Genomic DNA, 23,972 nt, shown 5'->3' with positions numbered 1-23,972 from the left:
AAAAAACACTTTGAAATCAGATTTTGGCATGCCTGAAAATCCCTCTTCTTCAGTCCTCCTCAGAACACTCTGTTTTCCCTCTGACCAAGCCCCCTCAGGAAGTGGATGTGCCTCGGCTCTCCAGCACGTTGATCTAATGTTTACATGTTGGCTGAATAGACACGGCTGCTCAGAGATCGCGTTACTTCAACCCTCTGAATCTGATCCAGAATCTGATCCTGACGGAGAGGCGCCTGTAGCAGGACCTTTCTGAAGGATTGGTCATAGATTTAGTGTTTCTTGTTGTTTTATTTATCAGTATGTAGATGTGTGTCTTGGGACACAGCTACGAACATGTAGCTATGTGGCTATGCAAACTAGCGCTAGCACTTATCCATGATAAATAAAAATCATCCACTAGATCTTCAAATCTGCAGACGTGGGGAGTAAAACCGACCTCTGCCAGAAAGGCAGCAGGACCTTTTATGAAGGATTGGTCACAGATTCTGTGTTTCTTGTTGTTTTATTTGTCAGTATGTCGACGTGTGTCTTGGTACACAGCTACAGCTACAGCTATGAACATGTAGCTATGTGGCTATGCTAATTAGCGCTAGCACTTATCCATGACAGATAAAAATCATCCACTAGATCTTCAAATCTGCAGACGTGGGGAGTAAAACCGACCTCTGCCAGAAAGGCAGCGGGACCTTTTCTGAAGGATTGGTCACAGATTCTGTGTTTCTTGTTGTTTTATTTGTCAGTATGTTGACGTGTGTCTTGGTACACAGCTACAGCTACGACATGTAGCTATGTAGCTATGCTAACTAGCGCTAGCACTTATCCATGATAAATAAAAATCATCCACTAGATCTTCAAATCTGCAGACGTGGGGAGTAAAATCGACCTTTGTGTTTATTAAGACAGCCTACAACTAGCATGCCTCCCTCCTAAGCTCCTTGTTACCACACATTTGTGCAGGTAATGAAAAACGGGGAGGGATTCAGTATTATTTTATACAGTCTATGGGCTGAACAAGCTCCGAGCTCTGACTCCGTGACAGACCGGATATTGTTGTTACGTAACAAAAACACGGAAGTCTGAAACGGCTCGTTTCACACACATTTACAGAAAGGTGTAGAAATCAAAAGGGGAAGAATGGATTTTTTTCACTCTCGGGGGGTTTGTAGACATGCCAGGGACACATATTTCAGTTAAAGAACCATTAAAAAGTCAATTTTGCATGATATGTCACCTTTAAATAAAAACAACATTCAACTCAAAATTTACTGCATGTGCAAAGCACCCTATCTGTGGGCCCAGTCCTGCCTCATTCACTGCATTTCATGGCATGGCAAGTGAAGGAGCAGAGGAACTTCAAAAGTTTCACTCCATTCTTCTTTCAATCGCTGATTATCACCGTCCACTTTTCTTTGAGCTGCAAACTTGGAACACACCGTTTTTGTTGACATGGAAACAAGACCCGGTAAACACGCGGTGATCCGACCAAAACACTGAGTGAAGGAAGAACAGTTCGGGGGCACAAATAGGCGGCCGGATGCGGTCCACGGGCTACCTATTGACGGCCTCTTGTATAGTGGGTGCCCTACGGAATTTCATAACGTGGCTCAATCACATTCAGCATTCACTGCATTTCAAAAGGAAACCAAAATGCTCCCATACATGTGACTTACAAGAAGCAGGAGAGTTTTCAAGTTCCTCTGCGCCTTCACTTGCCATGACTACCGCTGCGCTTGACGAGTGAGTGTGGATTGAGCATGCGGTCATCACGTGAACACGCGCATTTTTTTTTTTTTCATCAACCGATCCGCGGACCACGTATGTGCCGAACCGTGGAGAGGCATCCGTACGGATCACGGATCAACGATGATCCGTTGCACCACTAAAATGTGAGAAGATTACTTAATGTGATTCAATACTCAAGTCAAACAAATTGCAGCGCCTTTTCCATTCTGGAGAGTTTTGGGATGGGAGGGGATTTTCTGGAATGGATCAGGGTTCTCTACAACTCCCCGACAGCCTGCGTTATGACTAACGGTGTTCAATCCCCGCCTTTCGCATTACATAGGGGAACTAGACAAGGTTGTCCTCTGTCCCCACAGCTGTTTGCCCTAGCACTCGAGCCCCTGGCTGAGGTCATTAGGTCACAACAGGACGTGCATGGTGTGACGATTAGAGGCAAGTCCACAAAATAGCTCTCTACGCGGATGACATTTTATTGTTTTTAACGAAACCTGAAATATCAATACCAGCTACTGTCCACTATCCAAAAGTTTAGCTCATTCTCCGGTTATAAAATCAGTTTTGATAAATCAGAAGCTATGCCGCTAGGTAACTCTACCTATCTAACTTTGCCCTCCAGTTGTGTCCTGAAATGTTCCCCAAATGGCTTCACCTACCTTGGGATCAAGGTTTCTCCAAACTTGGCAGAGTTGTGGAAGCTTAACTTCTCTCCAATCGTTGTTAAAATAAAGGAGAGGCACCCTACTGCAGGCAAGATGGCGCCGCCACAACATCCACACCGGAAGTCCATACCGGATGTCCATACCGGAAGTGATTCTTTAACCCCCTCTCTACCCAATGCCGGATGCTTCAAACTGGAAGTTTCTTCTTCGTGTAGCGTATTGATTGCATTAGTCTGTCGCTGCTAAATCAATTAGCAGAAAGCTAGCGATAAAACAGCCTTCTCGAGACACGACACTCCAATAATTAAAGTGAACACACATGCACACTGCTCCTTCCATTGTGTGTACGTGTGCTTGCGTATTGAAATGTATATTTATTCCTTTCTTCCAGATGCATCCGTCGATTATTGAAGGAGACCAGGGGTTGGAGTACACAAGTGTGTCACCATCCCACTTTGGCTGTCCCCTCTGCCCCAGCTTCATCACACGGAGTGCAGGAGTCATCAAGAGGCACCTGGAAGCTCATGTGACAAATGCAGTGCATTTCATGGGTATGGCCTTAAAAATTATCTTTTTGAGATCATATACCTTCACATGTCATTTTTAACGATACCTTGGTTTCTGCATGTCTAAGGTCATACTTTAACCAGTGTTATATTGTTGTTGCACTCCTTTGCAACTGTTTATAAGCTTATCACATAAAGCAAGTTTCTTTCAAGTGATCCCTCGCAGCACTCAGGGGAATTGTTTCACTTTTTGAAATAGACTGTTTATAGTAAGGAAAGATACATCTGTATATACTTTATTTATTTTTATATTTAAATATATGATGTTAAATGAAAATGTTTCTCTCAGATACTGGATGATTTTTAAAAACAATTACTCTTGCCCTTTTTTTAGAAATGATGATCTGCAGATGCAATCTCCACTGCTCCAGATGAGCCAGATGTGGGTCAGTCAGCGCCGGCTACTGCTTCAGAGGAGCCCATTGCTTCAGAGCCCATTGCTTCAGAGGAGCCCATTGCCCCAACCCACATTAAGTGCCCGTACTGCCCAGTTGTCCTCTTTAAGAGGAATTTGGTTATACATGTTCAACGAAAACATGATAAAGAAAAAGACATCACGGAACTCAAGCTGTACACAGAGATCTATATTCACCACAAAAACAACAGAGGCTCCCCAGAAATGTGTACTGTACATCTATCATCAGTGGCTGACAGTGGTGCCTCAAGTTGAAATATTTTAGTCCTAATATTTTATGTTGATTTGGAGTTTGTAATAGCAAAAGTGCATTGTTCTTTTTCAAGTACAACATTATCAATACAAAAGGGTTAAGACATCATACATATAACATTAAAAGAACATAAAATAAAGTATAATTCTACATTTCAAGTAGGGGTTGGATGGAAAGAAACAGTAGCTATGTATACATTTGCAGTTTTTCTAGTCATTCTAATTGAAGGTTCCAACTTCAATGTTTTCATGGACGCCAAATAAAGTGATCTTGTTAAGACATTGGTGTACATGCATCAAGCATTCAATCTGAATAAAACTGTTTGACAAGCTCAGAGTGTTTACGCCCATCTAATGTCTCAAAATAGAAGGAGAAACCATTCCCTCCGTTTGTTCTTGTGGATAATGAACACCCCTGTCACTGTGTCATTGTAACGTGTTACAAATTATGTTAAAAAAGAAACAGTCACCACACACCTCTACATTTTCCTCCTCCACTCGCCCCTGCACCATAGATAACATTCTGCTCTTCTCTCGTGACTGTGGATCTACTCTGGATCTGTATTTCATTCATTCATTAATCTATACATGTGATCACATAGGCAGACAGCATGCAAGGTAATTTGGAACAAACACTACAGCAAACTGTACTGAGGTACAGTCAGGCTAACACAACATAAAATAACATATGACCCAGACAAAACAAGAGAGGCATATGCAGATGTCATCACGGCAGCATCATAATCAGCTTTAAGTATTTCAACACACACTCGGAACAAAAGGCTGTGCATGGCTGAGACGTTAACACTATAACTTAGTGATTCGTGCAGGCTTCTAAGTAACTTGAATTCTCAACAGCCTATACACTTTTGGAGTCAATCAACTAGTCAATAATACTGATACGATTAAAATGTAAGTGCAAAAAAGTTCATAGAATTACGCGTAAACCTACGTGTTTTTGAAGGCTTTTATTTTGCGTTCACGTTCCTGTTTTTCAAGGCTTTTATTTTTGTAACTTCCGGTGTGGATGTTATTGCAACGTTTTTAGCTTTGTAACTTCCGGTATGGACTTCCGGTATGGACTTCCGGTGTGGATGTTGTGGCGGCGCCATCTTGCCTGCAGTAGGGTACTCTTGAAATAAAGAGGGATCTAGAGAAATGGCATGATCTTCCCCTGTCATTCTTGGGACGTATAAGTTTAATCAAAATGTTGCCTCAATTGATATCCAAGAAAGTTACAGCAGACATAGACAGAGCTTTCTCTAGATTCATTTGGTAAGAAACAAGGATTTTACTCCAGGTCTCTCTCCCAACATTTTTGATCTGGGGCATCGTAGAGGGGTGAGAGTGGTTGGAGACTTGTATCAAGAAAATATACTCATGATATTTCAACAACTACAATCAAAGTTTAGCATCCCTAAAGGACACTTCTATGCTTTTCTCCAGATCCGTCATTTTGTTGGTGCGAAAAACTTTCCTCCCTCAGCTTTGGTTATGTACAATGAGATAGAGAGATTCTTTGTTGACCGTAAAAATATCACACATTATATCTCTGCCTTCTATGCATTGATTTGCTCTCTTAGTCCAGGTGATGCAAGAGACATTGCACAGAAATGGGAAGGGGACCTTGACACAGCACACATTGAGGATGACAGGCAGGAGGCCATTAAGGTAGTTCGATCAACCTTCACGTGCAACAGACTCAGAGATACACAGTATAAAATTTTACATCGCTTACATATAACCCCTTACTAAATAAGATGGATCGTCAGACCTCACCCACCTCCATCTTCTTTCCACCTTTCTACATTCTCTTTTATACTTACGAATTTCAATATACATCCATGGTTCTACTTTTGTATTTCGAGTACATTTCGTTTTAAAAGGTGCAACGTGGTCCAAAGTGGAAGTGCAAATTAAATTAAATTCATTCATCAGTGTTTCTGTGTCTAATACATTTTTCATTGGAGTATTGCTATCAGGAAAATGTGTTAAAAAATTGGAAACGGTTTCTTCATTAAAAATGCGAGAGCGCTTTGTTTCACTTTTGTTTAGCAGTTTGGTTAAAATGGTGCAATCAAATAAAATACATAGATGATCAGATATGAACAGGTCAGTTGTTAAAAGAGAGTCATACCATATGTAAAAACCAAATCCAAGGTGTGCCCTCGATTATGTGTAGGCCCAACAACATGTTGTCGTAAACCAAAAGAATCGACAGTGATCAGAAACTCTTTTGCAAGTGAATCAGAGGGCACATCAACATGAATATTAAAATCACCAGCTAAAATAATTCTATTACAGATAAGAAATAAAGATGATAAAAAATCTGAGAATTCAGGTAGAAAGTCTGTCGTAGAGCGAGGGGTGCGATAGATGATTGCACAGAGGGTGACAGGGTTCCCACGCATCCTGGAAAACCTGGAAAACTTGGAAAACAGTTGACCAGTTTTCCAGTACTGGAAAACACCTGGAAAATGGGAGAAAAAGTAAAATGTCCTGGAAAATCACACATAGTCCTGGAAAATTATTCCAACATGGCTGCGTGCGACCTGACCCAGTTAACAAAACACATCCCCATTCATTGAAAGTTGAGTGCACGCTGTGCTGGAAAAGACAGCGACACTGCGCAACTTTTTTCACATCTTTTCTCCTTCACTTCATAATCATGCATTCACAGAAAACGGGGGTATATTGTTTATGTTTTATGGTACATGAACCTTGTAGAGTGCTCTTTTGATTCAAAGAGTGTTATATTTAAGTTATAGTGTGACCAGTGGAGTCGGGCAGAGAGCTTGGGGGTCTGTGCCTCACAACTTTCTCTGCAGGCTGAAAGCTCAATTACCGTACTCTAGCTCAGTTGTTCTCACAGTGGGGTCCTGGGACCCCTGGGGGTCCGTGAACCATAGCATAGGGGTCTGTGAAATAATTTGAATACATTTCTAATAAATTATAAAGTTGTGCTGTGTCATTAAAAACAGCATACACCATTGTTATGATACCATTTGGTGGCTCGAAGGGTTATGTGAGTCTTGTTACTGTTAATTTTCTGAAAGCGTTTAAGATCAATAACTTGAAAAGTATAAATGCTGTCATGTTGAGTCAACAAGGAATGAAATGACCCTCTGTTTTAAAGTGGTATTTACTTCATTCAAATTGAAGTGTTATCTGTTTATCACTATGGTACAGGTCTGAAGTATTTACATTGATATATATGTAGCCATATATTTTACCTTAACTTTGCAAAAACTAATGGTTTGTGTTGAAAACCCCTTTTACGTACAGTGTTTTTATGAGAAGCCTTATAATTGACCAATTTGGTGCATTTATCTGTTAAAAAACCATTCTCACCCTAACCCTAGGGTTAGGATTATGATTAGGGTTGGGGTTAGGGTTAGGGTTGGGGTTAGGGTTAGGGTTAGGGTTGTGATTTGGGTTAGGGTTGTGATTAGGGTTAGGGTTATGATTAGGGTTAGGGTTAGGGTTGTGATTAGGGTTAGGGTTGTGATTAGGGTTAGGGTTATGATTAGGGTTAGGGTTATGATTAGGGTTAGGGTTAGAGTTGTGATTAGTGTTAGGGTTATGATTAGGGTTTGGGTTAGGGTTGTGATTAGGGTTAGGGTTGTGATGAGGGTTAGGGTTATGATTAGGGTTAGGGTTAGGGTTGTGATTAGGGTTAGGGTTGTGGTTAGGGTTAGGATTTGTGATCAGGGTTAAGGTTGTGATTAGGGTTAGGGTTGTGATTAGGGTTAGGGTTGTGATTAGGGTTAGGGTTGTGATAAGGGTTAGGGTCAGGGTTGTGATTAGGGTTAGGGTTAGGGTTGTGGTTAGGGTTAGGATTGTGATCAGGGTTAAGGTTGTGATTAGGGTTAGGGTTGTGATAAGGGTTAGGGTTGTGATTAGGGTTAGGATTGTGATCAGGGTTAGGGTTGTGATTAGGGTCAGGGTTGTGATTAGGGTTAGGGTTATGATTAGGGTTGGGGTTAGGGTTATGATTAGGGGTAGGGATGTGATTACGGTTAGGGTTATGATTAGGGTTAGGGTTGTGATTAGGGTTAGGGTTGTGGTTAGGGTTAGGATTGTGATCAGGGTTAAGGTTGTGATTAGGGTTAGGGTTGTGATTAGGGTTAGGGTTGTGATAAGGGTTAGGGTCAGGGTCAGGGTTGTGATTAGGGTTAGGGTTAGGGTTATGATTAGGGTTAGGGTTGGGGTTAGGGTTATGATTAGGGGTAGGGTTGTGATTAGGGTTGGGGTTAGGATTGTGATTAGGGTTAGGGTTAGGGTTGTGATTAGGGTTAGGGTTATGATTAGGGTTAGAGTTTTGATTAGGGTTAGGGTTATGATTAGGGTTGTGATTAGGGTCAGGGTTAGGGTTATGATTAGGGTTGGGGTTAAGGTTATGATTAGGGGTAGGGTTGTGATTAGGGTTGGGGTTAGGATTGTGATTAGGGTTAGGGTTGTGATTAGGGTTGGGGTTAGGGTTGTGATTAGGGTTAGGGTTATGATTAGGGTTAGGGTTGTGATTAGGGTTAGGGTTGTGATTAGGGTTAGGGTTGTGATTAGGGTTAGGGTTATGATTAGGGTTAGGGTTGTGATTAGGGTTAGGGTTATGATTAGGGTTAGGGTTGTGATTAGGGTTAGGGTTATGATTAGGGTTAGGGTTGTGATTAGGGTTAGGGTTATGATTAGGGTTAGGGTTGTGATTAGGGTTAGGGTCAGGGTTAGGGTTGTGATTAGGGTTAGGGTTGTGATTAGGGCTAGGGTTATGATTAGGGTTAGGGTTGGGATTAGGGTTAGGGTTATGATTAGGGTTATGATTAGGGTTAGGGTTGTGATTAGGGTTAGGGTTAGGGTTGTGGTTAGGGTTAGGATTGTGATCAGGGTTATGGTTGTGATTAGGGTTAGGGTTATGATTAGGGTTATGATTAGGGTTAGGGTTGTGATTAGGGTTAGGATTGTGATCAGGGTTAGGGTTGTGATTAGGGTTAGGGTTGTGATAAGGGTTAGGGTCAGGGTTGTGATTAGGGTTAGGGTTAGGGTTATGATTAGGGTTGGGGTTAGGGTTATGATTAGGGGTAGGGTTGTGATTAGGGTTAGGGTTAGGGTTAGGGTTGTGATTAGGGTTAGGGTTGTGGTTAGGGTTAGGATTGTGATCAGGGTTAAGGTTGTGATTAGGGTTAGGGTTGTGATTAGGGTTAGGGTTGTGATTAGGGTTAGGATTGTGATCAGGGTTAGGGTTGTGATTAGGGTTAGGGTTGTGATAAGGGTTAGGGTCAGGGTCAGGGTTGTGATTAGGGTTAGGGTTAGGGTTGGGGTTAGGGTTATGATTAGGGGTAGGGTTGTGATTAGGGTTGGGGTTAGGATTGTGATTAGGGTTAGGGTTGTGATTAGGGTTAGGGTTATGATTAGGGTTAGGGTTGTGATTAGGGTTAGGGTTATGATTAGGGTTAGGGTTGTGATTAGGGTTAGGGTTATGATTAGGGTTGTGATTAGGGTTAGGGTTATGATTAGGGTTGGGGTTAGGGTTAGGGTTATGATTAGGGTTAGGGTTGGGGTTAGGGTTATTACTAGGGGTAGGGTTGTGATCAGGGTTGAGGTTAGGATTGTGATTTGGGTTAGGGTTGTGATTAGGGTTAGGGTTGTGATTAGGGTTAGGGTTGTGATTAGGGTTAGGGTTATGATTAGGGTTAGGGTTATGATTAGGGTTAGGGTTGTGATTAGGGTTAGGGTTATGATTAGGGTTAGGGTTGTGATTAGGGTTAGGGTTATGATTAGGGTTAGGGTTGTGATTAGGGTTAGGGTCAGGGTTAGGGTTGTGATTAGGGTTAGGGTTGTGATTAGGGTTAGGGTTAAGATTAGGGTTAGGGTTAGGATTAGGGTTAGGGTTAGGCTTAGAACTAAAACTCAAGCAAAAGGAACCAGAACCAAACTCAAGCAAACAGAACCAGGAACAACTCAAGTAAACAGAACCACAACCGAACTCATGCAAACAGAACCAGAACCAAACTCAAGCAAACAGAACCAGAACCAAACCCAAGCAAACCGAAATCAGAACCGAACCAGAACCCAACCAGAACCCAACCAGAACCCAACCAGAAAGGAACCAGAACCCAACCGGAAACAAACCGAACCAGAACCGTACCAGAACAAGAATAGAACCGTACCAGACTGGAATCAGACCCGAACCAGAACCAAACCAGAACTGTACCAGTACCAGAACCGAATCAGAAACAGAACCAGAACTGAACCAGAACCGAACCAGAACCATACCTGAACTGTACCAGAACTAAACCAGAACCGAACCAGAATTGTACCAGAACCGAACCAGAATTGTACCAGAACAGAACCAGAACAGAACCGAACCAGAACAGAACCAGAACCGAACCAAACATGAACCGAACTCAAGCAAACAGAACCAGAACCAAACTCAAGCAAACTGAACCAGGACCAACGCAAGCAAACAGAACCAGAACCAAACCCAAGCAAACTGAAACCAGAACCGAACCAGAACCAAACCAGAAACCAGAACCGAATCAGAAAGGAACCAGAACTCAACCGGAAACGAATCGAACCAGAACGGTACCAGAACCGAACTAGAACCGTACCAGAACAAGAATAGAACCGTACCAGAACCGTACCAGACCGGAATCAGACCCGAACCAGAACCAAACCAGAACTGTACCAGAACCAGAACCGAATCAGAACCGAACCAGAACCATACCTGAACTGTACCAGAACTGAACCAGAACCGAACCAGAATCGTACCAGAACAGAACCAGAACAGAACCGAACCAGAACAAAACCAGAACCGAACCAAACCAGAACCGAACAAAACCAGAACCGAACTCAAGCAAATACAACTAGAACTGAACTCAAGAAACCAGAACCAGAACCAGAACCAAACTCAAGCAAACTGAACCAGAACCATACTCAAGCAACAGAACCAGAACCAAACTCGAGCAAACTGAACCAGAACCAGAACTAAACTCAAGCAAACAGAACCAGAACTAAACTGGAGCAAACATTACTAATGTCCTCAGGTTGGCATTAAGAAAAATCAGATGCCTCAGCTTGGATGGGCTGATCCAATTTCTCCTCTCAGTGAGTATTTGCCCGGTCTTCAATAAGACTCTCTCTGAAGGAATAGATGTAGCCAGGATACACAGCCTCCCCTCCATCACCTGTATCCTATATCCTCACATGTGATTGGCCGCATGGCCGCCACGCTGACCAATCAAAACAAAGTTCTGCTGTGAGCAGAGCTGGGGCTGAGACATTTGAGAGCTAAACAGCAAAAGGAAAAAACTGAGAGCTGGCTCTCTCTCGATCATAGAGTGTAAAAAATATGGACGTAGGATCCGTGACGTCACCCATCTGTTTCTGAAGAGCTGTTTTGAGACCAATCGGCTGCGGCAGCCATATTGCTTCTGTCGAGCCAGTGTGACGTAAAGAGGCGGGCTTTGAGCCTCCTAGCCAACAGCTGCAGTGTTCCTGCAGGCAGCTGTGCCTCTCATTGGAAGACTAGTAATCTCAATATCTTCTAAATTACCGAATTAGAAAAAAAATTCACCCCCTCACAGTGAGAGGACATCTAGAAATTAGCTATTCAGACTACACTCATCTTTTGTACCAGGCTGTAAACATGTTTATTAATGCTGCAAAGATCGTCTTTTCCCCATTCATGTGTATGTGACTTCCGGTACTTCCGGAGCCAGCCTCAAGCGGATCCTCGATGAACTGCAGCTTTTAACACTTCCGCATTGGACTCATATTTTTAGACCGGAGGTTGCCGCTTGCTCTCGATGCAAGCGGGCTCTTCTGATTCACTATAAAGCATCGGCTCTCAAAGCCGCAGCTGTTGATCATGACACATCACTAATGTGCTTAATCTGTGTTACAATTATGAGGAGTCTTGGACAATTTTCTCACCTGACTTACTTTGAGAACCCCTGCTGTAGCTAGTAGGAGTCCAAATCCCGACAGTGAAAACAAACGGAACAAAAAGAGCGACACAGCTGCACAGAAACTCCACGTTGTAGACATCGCTGATCCTAATAGACATCGCCATGCAGGGAGACAGTTTAAATTTTTTTTAAACCTCTGAGAGATCTTCAAATACAGAGTGCGTCTTTACACCGGGGCGATTTTTTTCAGAGTTTACGGTAACTCAAATAAAAAAACGTGACATTTGCTTTGTTTTATATCGACCACTTAGCAGGATGAATATCATGATTAAGAAGGTATATTTTGAGTTAGAGATGAGTTGAGAAACATTTGTGGCCATTTTTGTCATTCAGTTCTGTTTAGGTCATTAATGCACTGATCTTCTGATCATTATTGATTTTTTCGCAGGCTCTTTTGTTTTTTCTTAGCTCATTTTATATTTTTTGAGAAAAGAGAAAGCTGAGATGTTGCCCATCATTGTTTCTTGGTTGCACTAATAAAGGGAAGGGCTGTACATCTGTGGTTGCATTATTCTATTTGCAATATTTTTTTAAGTATGTAAGAAATGATTTCATTGATAGCCATAGACTACATGTCTTTCAATGTAGACTTCCACTGAGAGGAACATATTAGACTATTTAGGAACTAAATTAGGAACTAAATGTAGACTGTCATACCAGCTTGATCATCAATGAAAATGTCCTGGAAAATGATCTCTGGAAAAGAGTGGGAACCCTGGGGTGGGTGTCTCACCCTTAATCATAAAAACAAGAACCTCAAAACTACTGAAGTCGTTTATTTTAATGAGAGCATTTGAATTTTTTGTTAAATACTACAGCTAGGCCCCCACCTCTTCCCTTTAGTCTAGGCTGATTAAAACAATCATACATCAAGGCGACAGCGCATCTTTCTGCTCTTACATTGACTTTCCTCATTGTAGTTCTAACAGGAATATTGAAGCTGTCAACAACAGGTCCAAGTCCTGTGAAACTTATTTCATTTGCTGATGCGGAACTAAAACCATAGGGACTCGGACCAGGGGAACATCATTCAGTGAAGGACTGGTCAGAGGCCTATTGGTGTATGCTGAGACCCCACTTTTACAGTAGGCACTACAGGAAAGCTTCCATGGACAATAATGGATAGAGGCTAGTAAAGCTGTCTGAGTCCAACAAAGAAAAATTACAAACACCAAAACCCTCCAGCATACTCAAAATCCTCCCCTCATGGTGAACAAGATCACTTATTGTTAAACAGAGTAAATCAAATGTATGCATCTCTGCTAAGGACATCCATAACTTTGCCCAACAACAGTTGCAGTCTGATAAGTAACATTAAGAGGTGTCAAAAAGACCTCAATGTTACAACAAAAAATTACACGGCAACACAACTAGCATTTTTTGTTGTACCAGTTTGTTTCAGACAGCCGAAGCCAAAATGTTCTCTTTTTTTGGAGAACTGGAGCAAACGCTACAAATTATTATAGCCAAAGCAGAGATCAGAGGAGATTTCCACAGAATTGATCATGCACAGTCGATGGTCTTACACCATGTTCCATAACTTCCTGGGACCCAGTATTTAATTTCTTTTTTATACCTTTTTTCTGATTCTTACAGTATATATTGGATACATCTTGATTTATTTTTAACTTTCAGATTTGGGAGTGGTGTATTGCTCAGAAGTGGAGCAAGAACAGAGATGTTTCTTGATGGCACAAACACCATCATCTTTTATTCCCCCTTGTTTGACCTTTTTTTTTTTTTTTTTTTTTTTACATCAGTGCCCTTAAGATTCAGCCTTTGTCTTGGAATCAGCAGAGAACCAGCTCATCAAGTCCATTGCCTTTTGATTTGTCTCCACCTTTTGTCAGGATTTACATGTTTTTGAAGAGCAGTCATTTTTAGGCCTCATAGCTGTCCTCTTTCTCCCCTTTCTATGTCTGGGTTTACCCCAAGAACTTTCTCCTAGACTCTTACATAGGTATAAAAAAAACTAAAATTAAAATTCATGAAACAGAAGGATTATTTGTAAGACATACTGTATACATACTTCAAACGGTCATTTATTTATGTAAAAACTATTTGATTTAGTTATGTGAGCCACCTACAGTTCAGTTAATAAGCATTCAGCATTCAGCATTCGGGTAGTGATACCAGAATTCAAAACTTTCATCTGATACTTATGGGCCAGCTGTGCTTTATATTCAAAGGCTTATTGTTATCCAACTTGATACTGTATTTTAAAACCCACGTGTTTCCCTGTCTCACATTCAGCTTTTAAACTGAAATGCATGTTACAACCTTTTGACTTTACTTTTCTGAATATAAAAAACTTTTGAAGGAGATTGTGGTGTACCCATTGTCCTTTCTCTCTAAATCAAGGCTTTAAGGCCTGCAAATATGACATAAGGAAACCAATAAACTATCATATTCATGCAGCTTTACAGTTAAAGCTGCTGTTGGTAGTTCTGGAATAAACATCGGTTAAGGGAGAGATTTCAAATGTCAGCACTACCCCTCCACACCAGATTTCCCTTTCACTACACCCACCCTTCTCTGCCCCTGTAAGCCCCGCCCACAAACAGATCGTAGCAGACGCTCAATCAGGACGAAGTAGGAGGACCAATCAGGAGAGTGGCACTGATTTGTCAGAGCTGACGGGAGTGATTTGAATTTATAGATTGCTGGATACAGAGGCATAGGAAAATACAGAGATCTCGGCATAATCTCAAAGTACCTCATTTATTGATGGCTGTAGATGAGTGTTATGACCTTTTTGCCAAACACAGCACAAAATAAGTTTGTTTTTTTTACCCCAATCCTACAAACTGCAGCTTTAATTGTTTCACAGTCTTCTTACATTTTTTATGCATCATAGCATGTTTCTGGAGGAGAGGAGGAAGATGCATGAGTTCCAAGATTGAGTGACGTTCAGCCGAGGGAATAGAAAGGAACCCTGCCTGAGATCAGACCGGGTTGGCGGACATCCATTGTAATAGGCGATTACCGTGTTATGAAGCATGTTGCAGTAGTTCCTGTGTACAGTCATGGCCAAAAGTTTTGAGAATGACACAAATATTACATTTTCACAAAGTCTGCTGCTTCAGGGTTTTTAGGTGTTTTTGTCAGATGTTTCTATGGTATAATGAAATACAATTAAAAGCATTTCATAAGTATCAAAATCTTTTATTGAGAATTACACAGAATTCATGCAATAAGTCAATATTTGCAGTGTTGACCCTTCTTTTTCAAGACCTCTGCAATTCTCCCTGGCATGCTGTCAATCAACTTCTGGACCAAATCCTGACTGATGGCAGTCCATTCTTAAATAATCAATGCTTGGAGTTTGTCAGAATTTGTGGGTTTTTGATTGTCCACCCGCCTCTTGAGGATTGACCACAAGTTCTCAATGGGATTAAGATCTGGGGAGTTTCCTGGCCAAGGGCCCAAAATCTTCACGTTTTGTTCCCCGAGCCATTTTGTTATGACTTTTGCTTTATGGCAAGGTGCTCCATCATGCTGGAAAAGGCATTCTTCATCACCAAACTGCCCTTGGATGGTTGGGAGAAGTTGCTCTCGGAGGACGTTCTGGTACCATTCTTTATTCATGGCTGTGTTTTTAGGCAAGATTGTGAGAGAGCCCACTCCCTTGACCGAAAAGCAACCCCACACATGAATGGTCTCAGGATGCTTCACTGTTGGCAAGAGACAGGACTGATGGTAGCGCTCACCTCGTCTTCTCCGAACAAGCCTTCCTCCAGATGCCCAAAACAATCCGAAAGGGGATTCACCAGAGAAAATGACTTTACCCCAATCCTCAGCAGTCCAGTCCCTGTACCTTCTGCAGAATATCAGTCTGTCCCTGATGTTTTTACTGGAGAGAGGTGGCTTCTTTGCTGCCCTCCTTGACACCAGGCCTTCCTCCAAAAGTCTTCGCCTCACTGTACGTGCAGATGCACTCACACCTGCCTGCTGCCATTCCTGAGCAAGCTCTGCACTGGTGGTGGCCCGATCCCGCAGCTGTAACACCTTCAGGAGACGGTCCTGGCGCTTGCTTGACTTTCTTGGGCGCCCTGGAGCCTGTTTGGCAACAATTGAACCTCTCTCCTTGAAGTTCTTGATAATTCGATAGACGGTTGACTGAGGTGCAATCTTACTCGCTGCTATAAACTTCCCTGTTAGGCCCTTTTTGTGCAATGCAATGATGGCTGCACGTGTTTCCTTGCAGGTAACCATGGCTAACAGATGAGGAACAATGGTGTCATGCACCATCTTCCTTTTAAAGTGTCCAGTCACTCAATCATGACAGATTGATCGCTAGCCTTGTCCTCATCAACACCCACACCTGTGTTAATGTGTGTGACACCTGTGTGTCATTGAAATTATGTTAGCTGGTCCTTTTGTGGCAGGGCTGGAATGCAGTGGAAATGTGTTTTTGGTGATAAAGTTCATTTTCACGGCAAAGAGGGACTTTGCAATTAATTGCAGTTGAGCTGATCACTCCTCATAACCTTCTGGAGTATATGCAAATTGCCATTATAAAACTGAAACAGCAGACTTTGTGAAAATTAATAGTTGGGTCATTCTCAAAACTTTTGGCCATGACTGTAGTACGGGGACTGCTTCCATGTGAAACTTGTGTGGTATTGGAAACAATACTATTGGGAAAGTTGAGGCATTTAAAGGAAGCAGTGATTCAGCTGAGTAAAAAGAAAAACCACAAAGATCTGCTGTTGTGTCACGGATGATTCGACGCCTCAGATAGAAGTACAGGGCCTACTGCTAAATAAACAAATGATCAGTAGATATTGAGTGCTGAATTATAATTGTAGTGTTTCCTTGTGCTGCAGTTTAGTGATTCATTAGTGTGATACCTGGCTAGATAGAGTGTGATGATTCAAACTTAATACACATTCAGTCTTGGCTTTTTTACACTATACTTATAGCTACATTATCTACTAGATCTGTGTTTAATTTATTTTTATACTTGACTTGCATTATAATTTGCCATGCTGATAATATCCTTAACAAGGTGCTGTACAAATCAGTCATAATTTTGTTTCTGCATTACTCAAACATGCTTGTTCGTTCCTACACTGGAAATCTGTAGTATCCACGCAACTTTAAAACTAACTCTGATCTCAGTAAATAAAAACAGTTGTAGAGTTTACTGTTTCTACAAAAATAGAAAATTCACCATAAGATTCTCTAGATTCAGACCCTTGAATAGGAGTATTTTTTGCTGAATGTCTCCGAGTTCAATGCATTTTGCTATGGCAAAACTGATAGGCATCCTTACATTTTTCTTTCTAAACGTAAGAGCATGTGATCAATTCAACATAAGGAAGTGTGCAAAAAGAATTTTTACCCAAATGTGTCGCAGATCCAGACTTCTACTGAAGTCTTTTTAAACCCTAGTATCTGTACTTCTACTTGAGTAATGAACGTGAATACTTTTGACACCTCTGTCGATCTGTACATAGAATTACATACTATTTTCATGCATAACTCCCAATTTTTCACTTCCAGAGATCTTTAAACTAGGGTCCATTACAGATTTTTCTGATCTCTGAAAACAGAAACAGTCATTCTGCTCTATGGAGAGGTATAGATTGTACAAAGCCATCTTGCACCACCAGCAAAAAAAATAATGACTGATTGAATGACATGTAATTCCTCAACTTGCTAGTGCCAAAAGTTCATATTTTCAAGATCTGCTTTGAGTAACTGTCATCCTAAGTGGAATTGTCTCAATGGTAATCTTTACAGCAGTCACATCAATTCTGCACACAAAACAGTCTTTAAGCAAGTGACCATCACCTACATCAAGCTCAAGTGGTTAGGCTGTTACTTCGTGAAGCAAAGCTGTCAATCTTTTTCAGACGTCACCACTGTAACACTCGTGGAATGTCGTTTAGGTCCAGTTCTGAGGAATGTTGTGAGCAATCTTACTACAGTGATACCTGATGGAATTAAGTTGCATCCACATGAGAACCAGAAACATGGAAACACTGACTGCCTTGAGAGCTTGTCATCACAACTCAGAGTAATAAATGTAACAAAGACTGATTCATCAAACTCTCTGCTTTGACAGTAATCTTTCACAAAAACGTAAATGTATAGTGCAGTCAAGATGCAAAATAAAGCAGACACACATATTGAATGAGAATTTATTACAGCCAGTTTACAATACAAATCACCTTCAAAGTGCTCAGTGATCACCTTCCTGAACATGGCTGATAATCGGAGCACTAGCACAGTAAAATGACATAAAACAGGAATGCATTCAAATTTATAATTTTGATTTTTCTCTATTTTGCTTTTTTTTTTAAACAAATTTTTATTTATGATCAAGGTCTAGTCAAACCGTCCCTAGACCTGGCAGACTCAATTGTTCTCTTTTTTTAAGAAATGATTTATCATTTTGCGATGTTTTCAGAGTTTTAGGTTTTTCAATGTTTAATTTTTTTTTCTTTTTCCATCGGTGAAGCAGGTTTCAAAACGCTCAATCTGTAAGACAAATATTAAACTTCATTAGTATATTTTATTTACTGTGTACAATGTAGTTTTATGTATTGATGTTTGCATACACCTGTGTGATTTAAACTACAAACACACCTTAGACACTGGGACCACCAGCAGGGGTGGTGGACTTCTGAGCAGCCTCCTTGGCCTGGTGGGCCTGAAGCACAGCAACAGCCTCATCCACCTAGAACAACAAACAAAAGGATGTTTCAATGAACATATTCAAACAGCATGGTTATGTAAGAACAATAAATATTTTGAGTCATTCTTTGTGCTGATTATGCTTGCAAATAAAAACATCTCATCAAAAAGGCCTCAAAGAGATAATAAGTGTGATATATAAGCCGTGAACTGACCTTTGAGCGCAGGGACTCAGGAGACTCCAGCATATGGAGAAGCTCTGAGTTGTCGATCTCCAGCAGCATACCTGTGATTTTGCCTGCAAGGCTGGGATGCATGTTCTGGATCAGTGGGAACAGACGCTCACCTGAAGGAGAAAAGACACTCATCAAAGACTTTCCGGCATGTTCTACACCAAACTAAATATGCTTAATGGCCATTGTGACCAGGGAAATACTTTTAGTATTTAGTACGTTAATTTTAGTATAGTTCTTTTAGTAATAGCTCTTTGTACATCTGAGCAAATTATGTACTAACCCAGCATCTGCTTCTGTTCCTGAGGAGGGGCAGCAGCCAGCATGGAGGCAGTCAGGGGCTCCTGTCCTTGGACATGGACAGCAGGCTAAGGACAGGAAAATAAAGATTAGAACCAGGGACAAACTACTCTTTTAATCAACTTTAAAAATACTACACATTGGAGAATGGATTATAAAACAAATCAGAATTGATGATAGGCAAGTCATGCCTTTCAGGAATCAACAGGTGTAGCATAAAACTAATTTGACGATGTATTAACACTCGTTTGAAATTCCTAAACCTATATTTATTGATAAAATCAAGCCATGTTAGTTTCATCAGCTGGCACTAGGATAAATCTAAGTTTACCTGCTGCATGTTGACCTGTGGCTGGGAGGCCATGTGCTGCTGAGGGTTGCGCACGCCAGCAGCATACTTGTACTGGGGCATGGCACGCACTGGGGCAGCAGTGGCTGAAGCACCTGCAGGACGCTGGCCGAGGGCTTGGGTGGCTGTGGTGAGAAAGGTGAAAATGGCACTTAATCCGAGATGCAACGTGAACTTAACAGGTAACGACAGTTAACCAAAAAGCCTGCACTGTGCATCTGAAGCTGAAATACTTACGCATGCGCTGGGAAGCCATCATGCGTGGGACCTGGGTGTTGGCGGTGGCTGTAGGACGGATGGTGTTGAAGGTCTGCGGCCTTGGAGCTGATGGGCGCATAGCATTGGGCATGTTCTGGAAGTCTGAAACAAGAGACAACTTATAAGATCACTGCGATCAAATTCACGAGGTATAACATGAAATCAAATGTGTTAACTTACGCTGAGGACGCACTCCTTGAGTGGCCCAACGGGGGCTGGGGCGAAGCTGGGCAAGCTGGTTGGCAGAGTAGTATGCTGCACGGTTTTGTGCCTGAAACAGTTAAAGAAACAAGATTTATCATTTCAAGGTTTCATAAACAGAGGTACATTTTCAAAACATCCACAAAAGAAAAGGACAACTGATGAATGAACGAGCATGGTAAATTAATGTATCACCTGAGGAATAGCCGCCATGAAATAGCCTGAAGGTGGGGCAGGCTGATAAGGGTTGAGAACAGGGTTGGGCACAGCTCGGACTGTAGCCATTCTCTGCATGTACTGGTTGGTGAGATGAGCCTGGCGCTCCTCTTTGCGCTGAGCCAGGGCCACATACAGTGGCTTTGTGGCAACAATGCGGCCGTTCATCTCTGTTACAGCTTTAGTGGCCTCCTCGGGGGAAGAGAAGCAAACAAAGCCAAAGCCTTTGCTGCGCCCGCCCTCCATCATCACCTATGGAGAATGAAAACAGACATTAGCCTGATATTTGAGCATCATTTAACTTAGAACAAAGTTTAAAGTCCTAAAAAGTTCTGAGATATTTCAAGCAAGAACAAAATCTTTACCTTAGCACTTGTAATAGTTCCAAATGGAGAGAACTCTTTACGCAGACGTTCGTCATCAAGACCATCATCCAGGTTTTTGACGTACAGGTTAACACCCTAAAGAGAATAAAGGGACATGGGACTTTAATACTTTGCATCAAACCACCACATTGACACATTAACAACCACAGGTAACCTAAAGCCTGGATCAGACTACAGAATTTTAAAATTGAAAAAGCAAATATGTATCATTGTGATATAATCATTGTGAATAGGAGTAAACAGTGGTAGCTGAGTCAATTTGGGGGGGGGTTAAAAACGGCCACTTAAAAAACACAACCGTTGAGTCAAAAATATTCTGTATCTGACAAGCATCTCATTTCCTGGATAACCAGTCCATCCCCCTCTAGTATAAGATTGGCTGGAGCATCAACCAGTGCAAGCTGAGATGTTGCAATAGTAGCACCAGGAGCACTTTAAGTGCCCTCTCAGAGGCGCTGTGTGCAGCAGTTTCTGTCTGTGCAGGGCTCAACACTATAACTGTCTAAAGGACTGGCTGCATGCTGATTGGATGTTTCATCTAACTTGGTTAAAACTGATACATAAAAATGTATTTGTTGAACCATCCTCAATTGTATCTGGAGATCCACGAGTTCATATATAGTGATATTCCCGAAGCTGTTCCCCCGTTATCACAGTATTTATTCATGATTTTGAATGATGGTGTTGTATAGATGTTAAAAGAGACGCACTCCTTCAAGACTACACAACATATTTGGTGTTAAATTACATATTCGATTAACACAATCCACTAAGGTGGACAGTTGCCCTCGATTAAAATTCCAATGACAGATCAGAAAGCCAACAAACCTGGTATCTGGTCATGCGGTCCTGCTTCATCTGCTCAAATTTGCGCTTGAGCTCATTCTGACGCTCTCCTTTCTTCTGTGCGCGGCCCACATACACTTGCCTGCCATTCAGTTCTTTACCATTCATGTCGTCCACAGCCTGCAGCGAGCCGAACAAAAGACCATCGGGGTAAACAGAGGTTAGTTTTGTTCGGCGAAAGTTACCATGACAGAATGTGGATGATTTATAATCCAATCAGATTGGATCCGGTCAATTCTTTAAAAAAGGTAAAGACACAAACCTTCTGTGCATCTACATGTTTCTCAAAACTGACAAAGCCGAAGCCTTTGGATTTGCCACTCTCATCAGTCATGACTCGGATGCTGAGTGCGGGTCCTGAAAAAAAAATCGCCCGTTGAACACATCCATCGAGTAGAGCCACTGAGTCAAGGGCTCATCTGTAAAATTATTCCACTATCTTACCATATTTACCAAACAACTCCCTGAGCTTCTCGTCATCCATGTCCTCGCCAAAGTTCTTGATGTAGACGTTGGTGAATTCTTTTGCGCGAGCCCCGAGTTCAGCTTCCCTTTCCTTACGAGATTTGAAGCGTCCGACGAATCTGTTGGTCAAATTGAAATAAAAAATAATATTAAAATAAATAAACATTATAAGACAATCATCTGTAATACATAAACTACAGAATCACCACAGATGATTTGTGTCCTTAAACTAAATAATAATAACTTTACTAAGAAAAAACAGTAATACACTGCTATTCATATGGACTATAAACCACATTTCACAGGATCAAGGTTTAATTTGAAGAACTGCTGACAGAGATGGAATAATTCTGTCCACACTTGCAAGTACTCTGCTTCAAACCATGCATTCAGAAGTGCAATATGCAAAGACTGCTTTGATTATTAAAAAATCAGTACCTAAGTGGTTACATTAAGATTAGAAACACACACTCACTATGATTGGCATTTGTCCTGCATGTACTAATGTGTAAAACCTAACTGAATTATCTAGAGTTCTTTATTAACTACTCAAGTTCGATAAAAAACAAAGACACATCAAATGAGGTTACACACAATCTTTGATTAGATGTAAAATTCACACACAATACAGTTTGTTCAAAGAAGTGTAGTAGTTAGACTTACACTTTTCTGTCATTGAGCAACATGCCATTCATTTTCTCAATGGCCCGCTCAGCAGCCTCGTGGGTCTCAAAGTGCACAAAGCCGTAACCCTTTGAGCCATTTTCATCACAAACCACCTTAGGAGGAAATTTCAGCATGTCAAATACAATCTCAAACCACATGCAATTAAATACACACAACAATCAGTTCAACCTGGTCATGCAAAGTAGTAGTATGTCTGTAAAGCATTCAAACACAAGGTAGGCGAAATGACATCGCTGCTCCTACCTTGCAGGAAAGAATGTTTCCAAAGGCAGAGAAGGTGTCGTAGAGGGCCTTGTTATCAATGGACTTGTCCAGGTTCTTGATGAAGATGTTCCCCACCCCGCTCTTCCTCAAGGAGGGGTCACGTTGAGACCACATGATGCGGAGAGGCCTGCCTTTGATCACATCAAAGTTCATGGTGTCCAGGGCTCGTTCAGCTGAAAAGAGGGCCCAAAATAAAGACATCTTAAAACACTCATTCAGGCTCGATCTGTACCTCACGTGTATTGATCTAATCATTGCGATTCTGAGTCCAAACAATGTCAAAGGTTTCAGAATCATGTATGACATAATCAGTGCTGCATCAAATTTGATACATCTATATGTAATCTCATGGAAACGTAGGTGGTAGCGTTCATTTTAACGTGGTAGCAGATTTTTCCATAACGTGGTGTGTATTATTCATGTTCAAAATGGAGTCATGTGGTGCAGGCTCCGTCTCGTTAGCTTCAATGCTACATTTTCCGAGTAATCTTACCGTCAGCGGGCTGCTGGAAGTTAACATAAGCATATCCGAGGGACCGGCGGGTGATCATGTCTCTGCAGACTCGGATGGACAGGATGGGCCCAGCAGGGCTGAACTTCTCGTAGAGCATGGCCTCGGTAACGTCGGGGTGCAGGTCTCCCACATAGAGGGAGGCCATCGGGTAACTGGGCGCGCTGGGGTTCATGGCTGACGACGCGTGCTCTCTTTAAAGGTTTAAATAGCTTCAATATAGTAGACAACTGAGACCCGATACCAGCCTCCGTACTGTAGTGGTCCCGTTTCCTGGTCTCAGCTTCACAGAATATAAAAACGCAGACTCGAGCAGGCTGAGCCGTTAGCAACGTGGGCACGTTAGCTAGGTTAGCAAAATGTCGGAGCGGCCTAACTGTTAGAGAGCAGGTCTGAGCCTCGACTGCTTCACTGCAATGAGTACTCGACGTTATCGTCTAAATGTGGGGTTAAACTTTAAAGTGAAACCCTTTCAACGGAGAAAATGTTTTCTCTTTAACTGCCTCACGTTAATCTCGCTTTAACTCCGGGTCTGGTTCCTCTCGTCTCTCTTCGTCTTCTTCGCGTTGCCTTGGTTGCAAATCAAATCCTGCTTCACCGATTTTTTATTTTTCTTATAAAAATATGTCTGCGTGTGCTCTCTAGCTTTTGGTTTGTTTCATAATAATAAAATGTGTGCCGAGACTAGCTCCGGAGCACACCCTACGCAGACGGATAACCGGAATGAAAGGAAGGTCGGTGGAGGTTGTTTCCCGATTACTGTCGAAACCACGGTGCGCCGAGGACCAGGGCTGACGTCACACATCTCGCGATACTTCATGTCTTTTAATTACAACCATACTCTCGTTCAAACAAATACATTATTCCAAATGCCTTTTCAATAAATGACGTAACTTTCAGTTTGATATTAAAAAATTATAAAAAGTGAAGAATGTGCTGTAACATAATCCCGTGCCTCTCAAAATTATTTATTCATAAAAACAAAACTATGAAATCTCCCCCCAAATTTATT

The 23,972-nt window shown here is 41.7% G+C and overlaps 1 protein-coding gene and 1 long non-coding RNA gene across 3 annotated transcripts; one reads left to right on the top strand and one right to left on the bottom strand.

Moving 5' to 3' along the window:
• The first annotated feature begins 2,578 nt into the window (after positions 1-2,578).
• LOC117823006 lies at positions 2,579-3,607 on the top strand. Its single transcript, XR_004633295.1, has 3 exons — positions 2,579-2,711; positions 2,794-2,953; positions 3,303-3,607. It is a non-coding gene; the product is annotated as an uncharacterized LOC117823006 (long non-coding RNA).
• Positions 3,608-17,734: 14,127 nt separating this feature from the next.
• LOC117822378 (polyadenylate-binding protein 1A) lies at positions 17,735-23,746 on the bottom strand. 2 transcript variants are annotated; one of them, XM_034697076.1, is made up of 15 exons: positions 22,943-23,746; positions 22,429-22,622; positions 22,162-22,277; positions 21,478-21,617; positions 21,296-21,390; positions 21,016-21,153; positions 20,167-20,262; positions 19,781-20,053; positions 19,565-19,655; positions 19,364-19,486; positions 19,109-19,251; positions 18,761-18,845; positions 18,460-18,590; positions 18,197-18,287; positions 17,735-18,088 (listed from the first exon to the last, which is right to left on the bottom strand). In XM_034697076.1, exons 1-14 carry the CDS (start codon positions 23,133-23,135, stop codon positions 18,198-18,200), a joined length of 1,908 nt encoding a protein of 635 aa, XP_034552967.1. In that variant the 5' UTR covers positions 23,136-23,746; the 3' UTR covers positions 17,735-18,088; position 18,197. The 2 variants fall into 2 exon arrangements, with proteins under 2 accessions (XP_034552967.1, XP_034552968.1); XM_034697077.1 differs by having other exon boundaries at positions 21,487-21,617.
• Between the last annotated feature and the right edge of the window lie 226 nt (positions 23,747-23,972).

The sequence above is a fragment of the Notolabrus celidotus genome, chromosome 12 (genome assembly GCF_009762535.1).
Source record: "Notolabrus celidotus isolate fNotCel1 chromosome 12, fNotCel1.pri, whole genome shotgun sequence".
NCBI lineage: Eukaryota > Metazoa > Chordata > Actinopteri > Labriformes > Labridae > Notolabrus > Notolabrus celidotus.
This window is presented reverse-complemented; position numbering and strand designations above follow the sequence as displayed.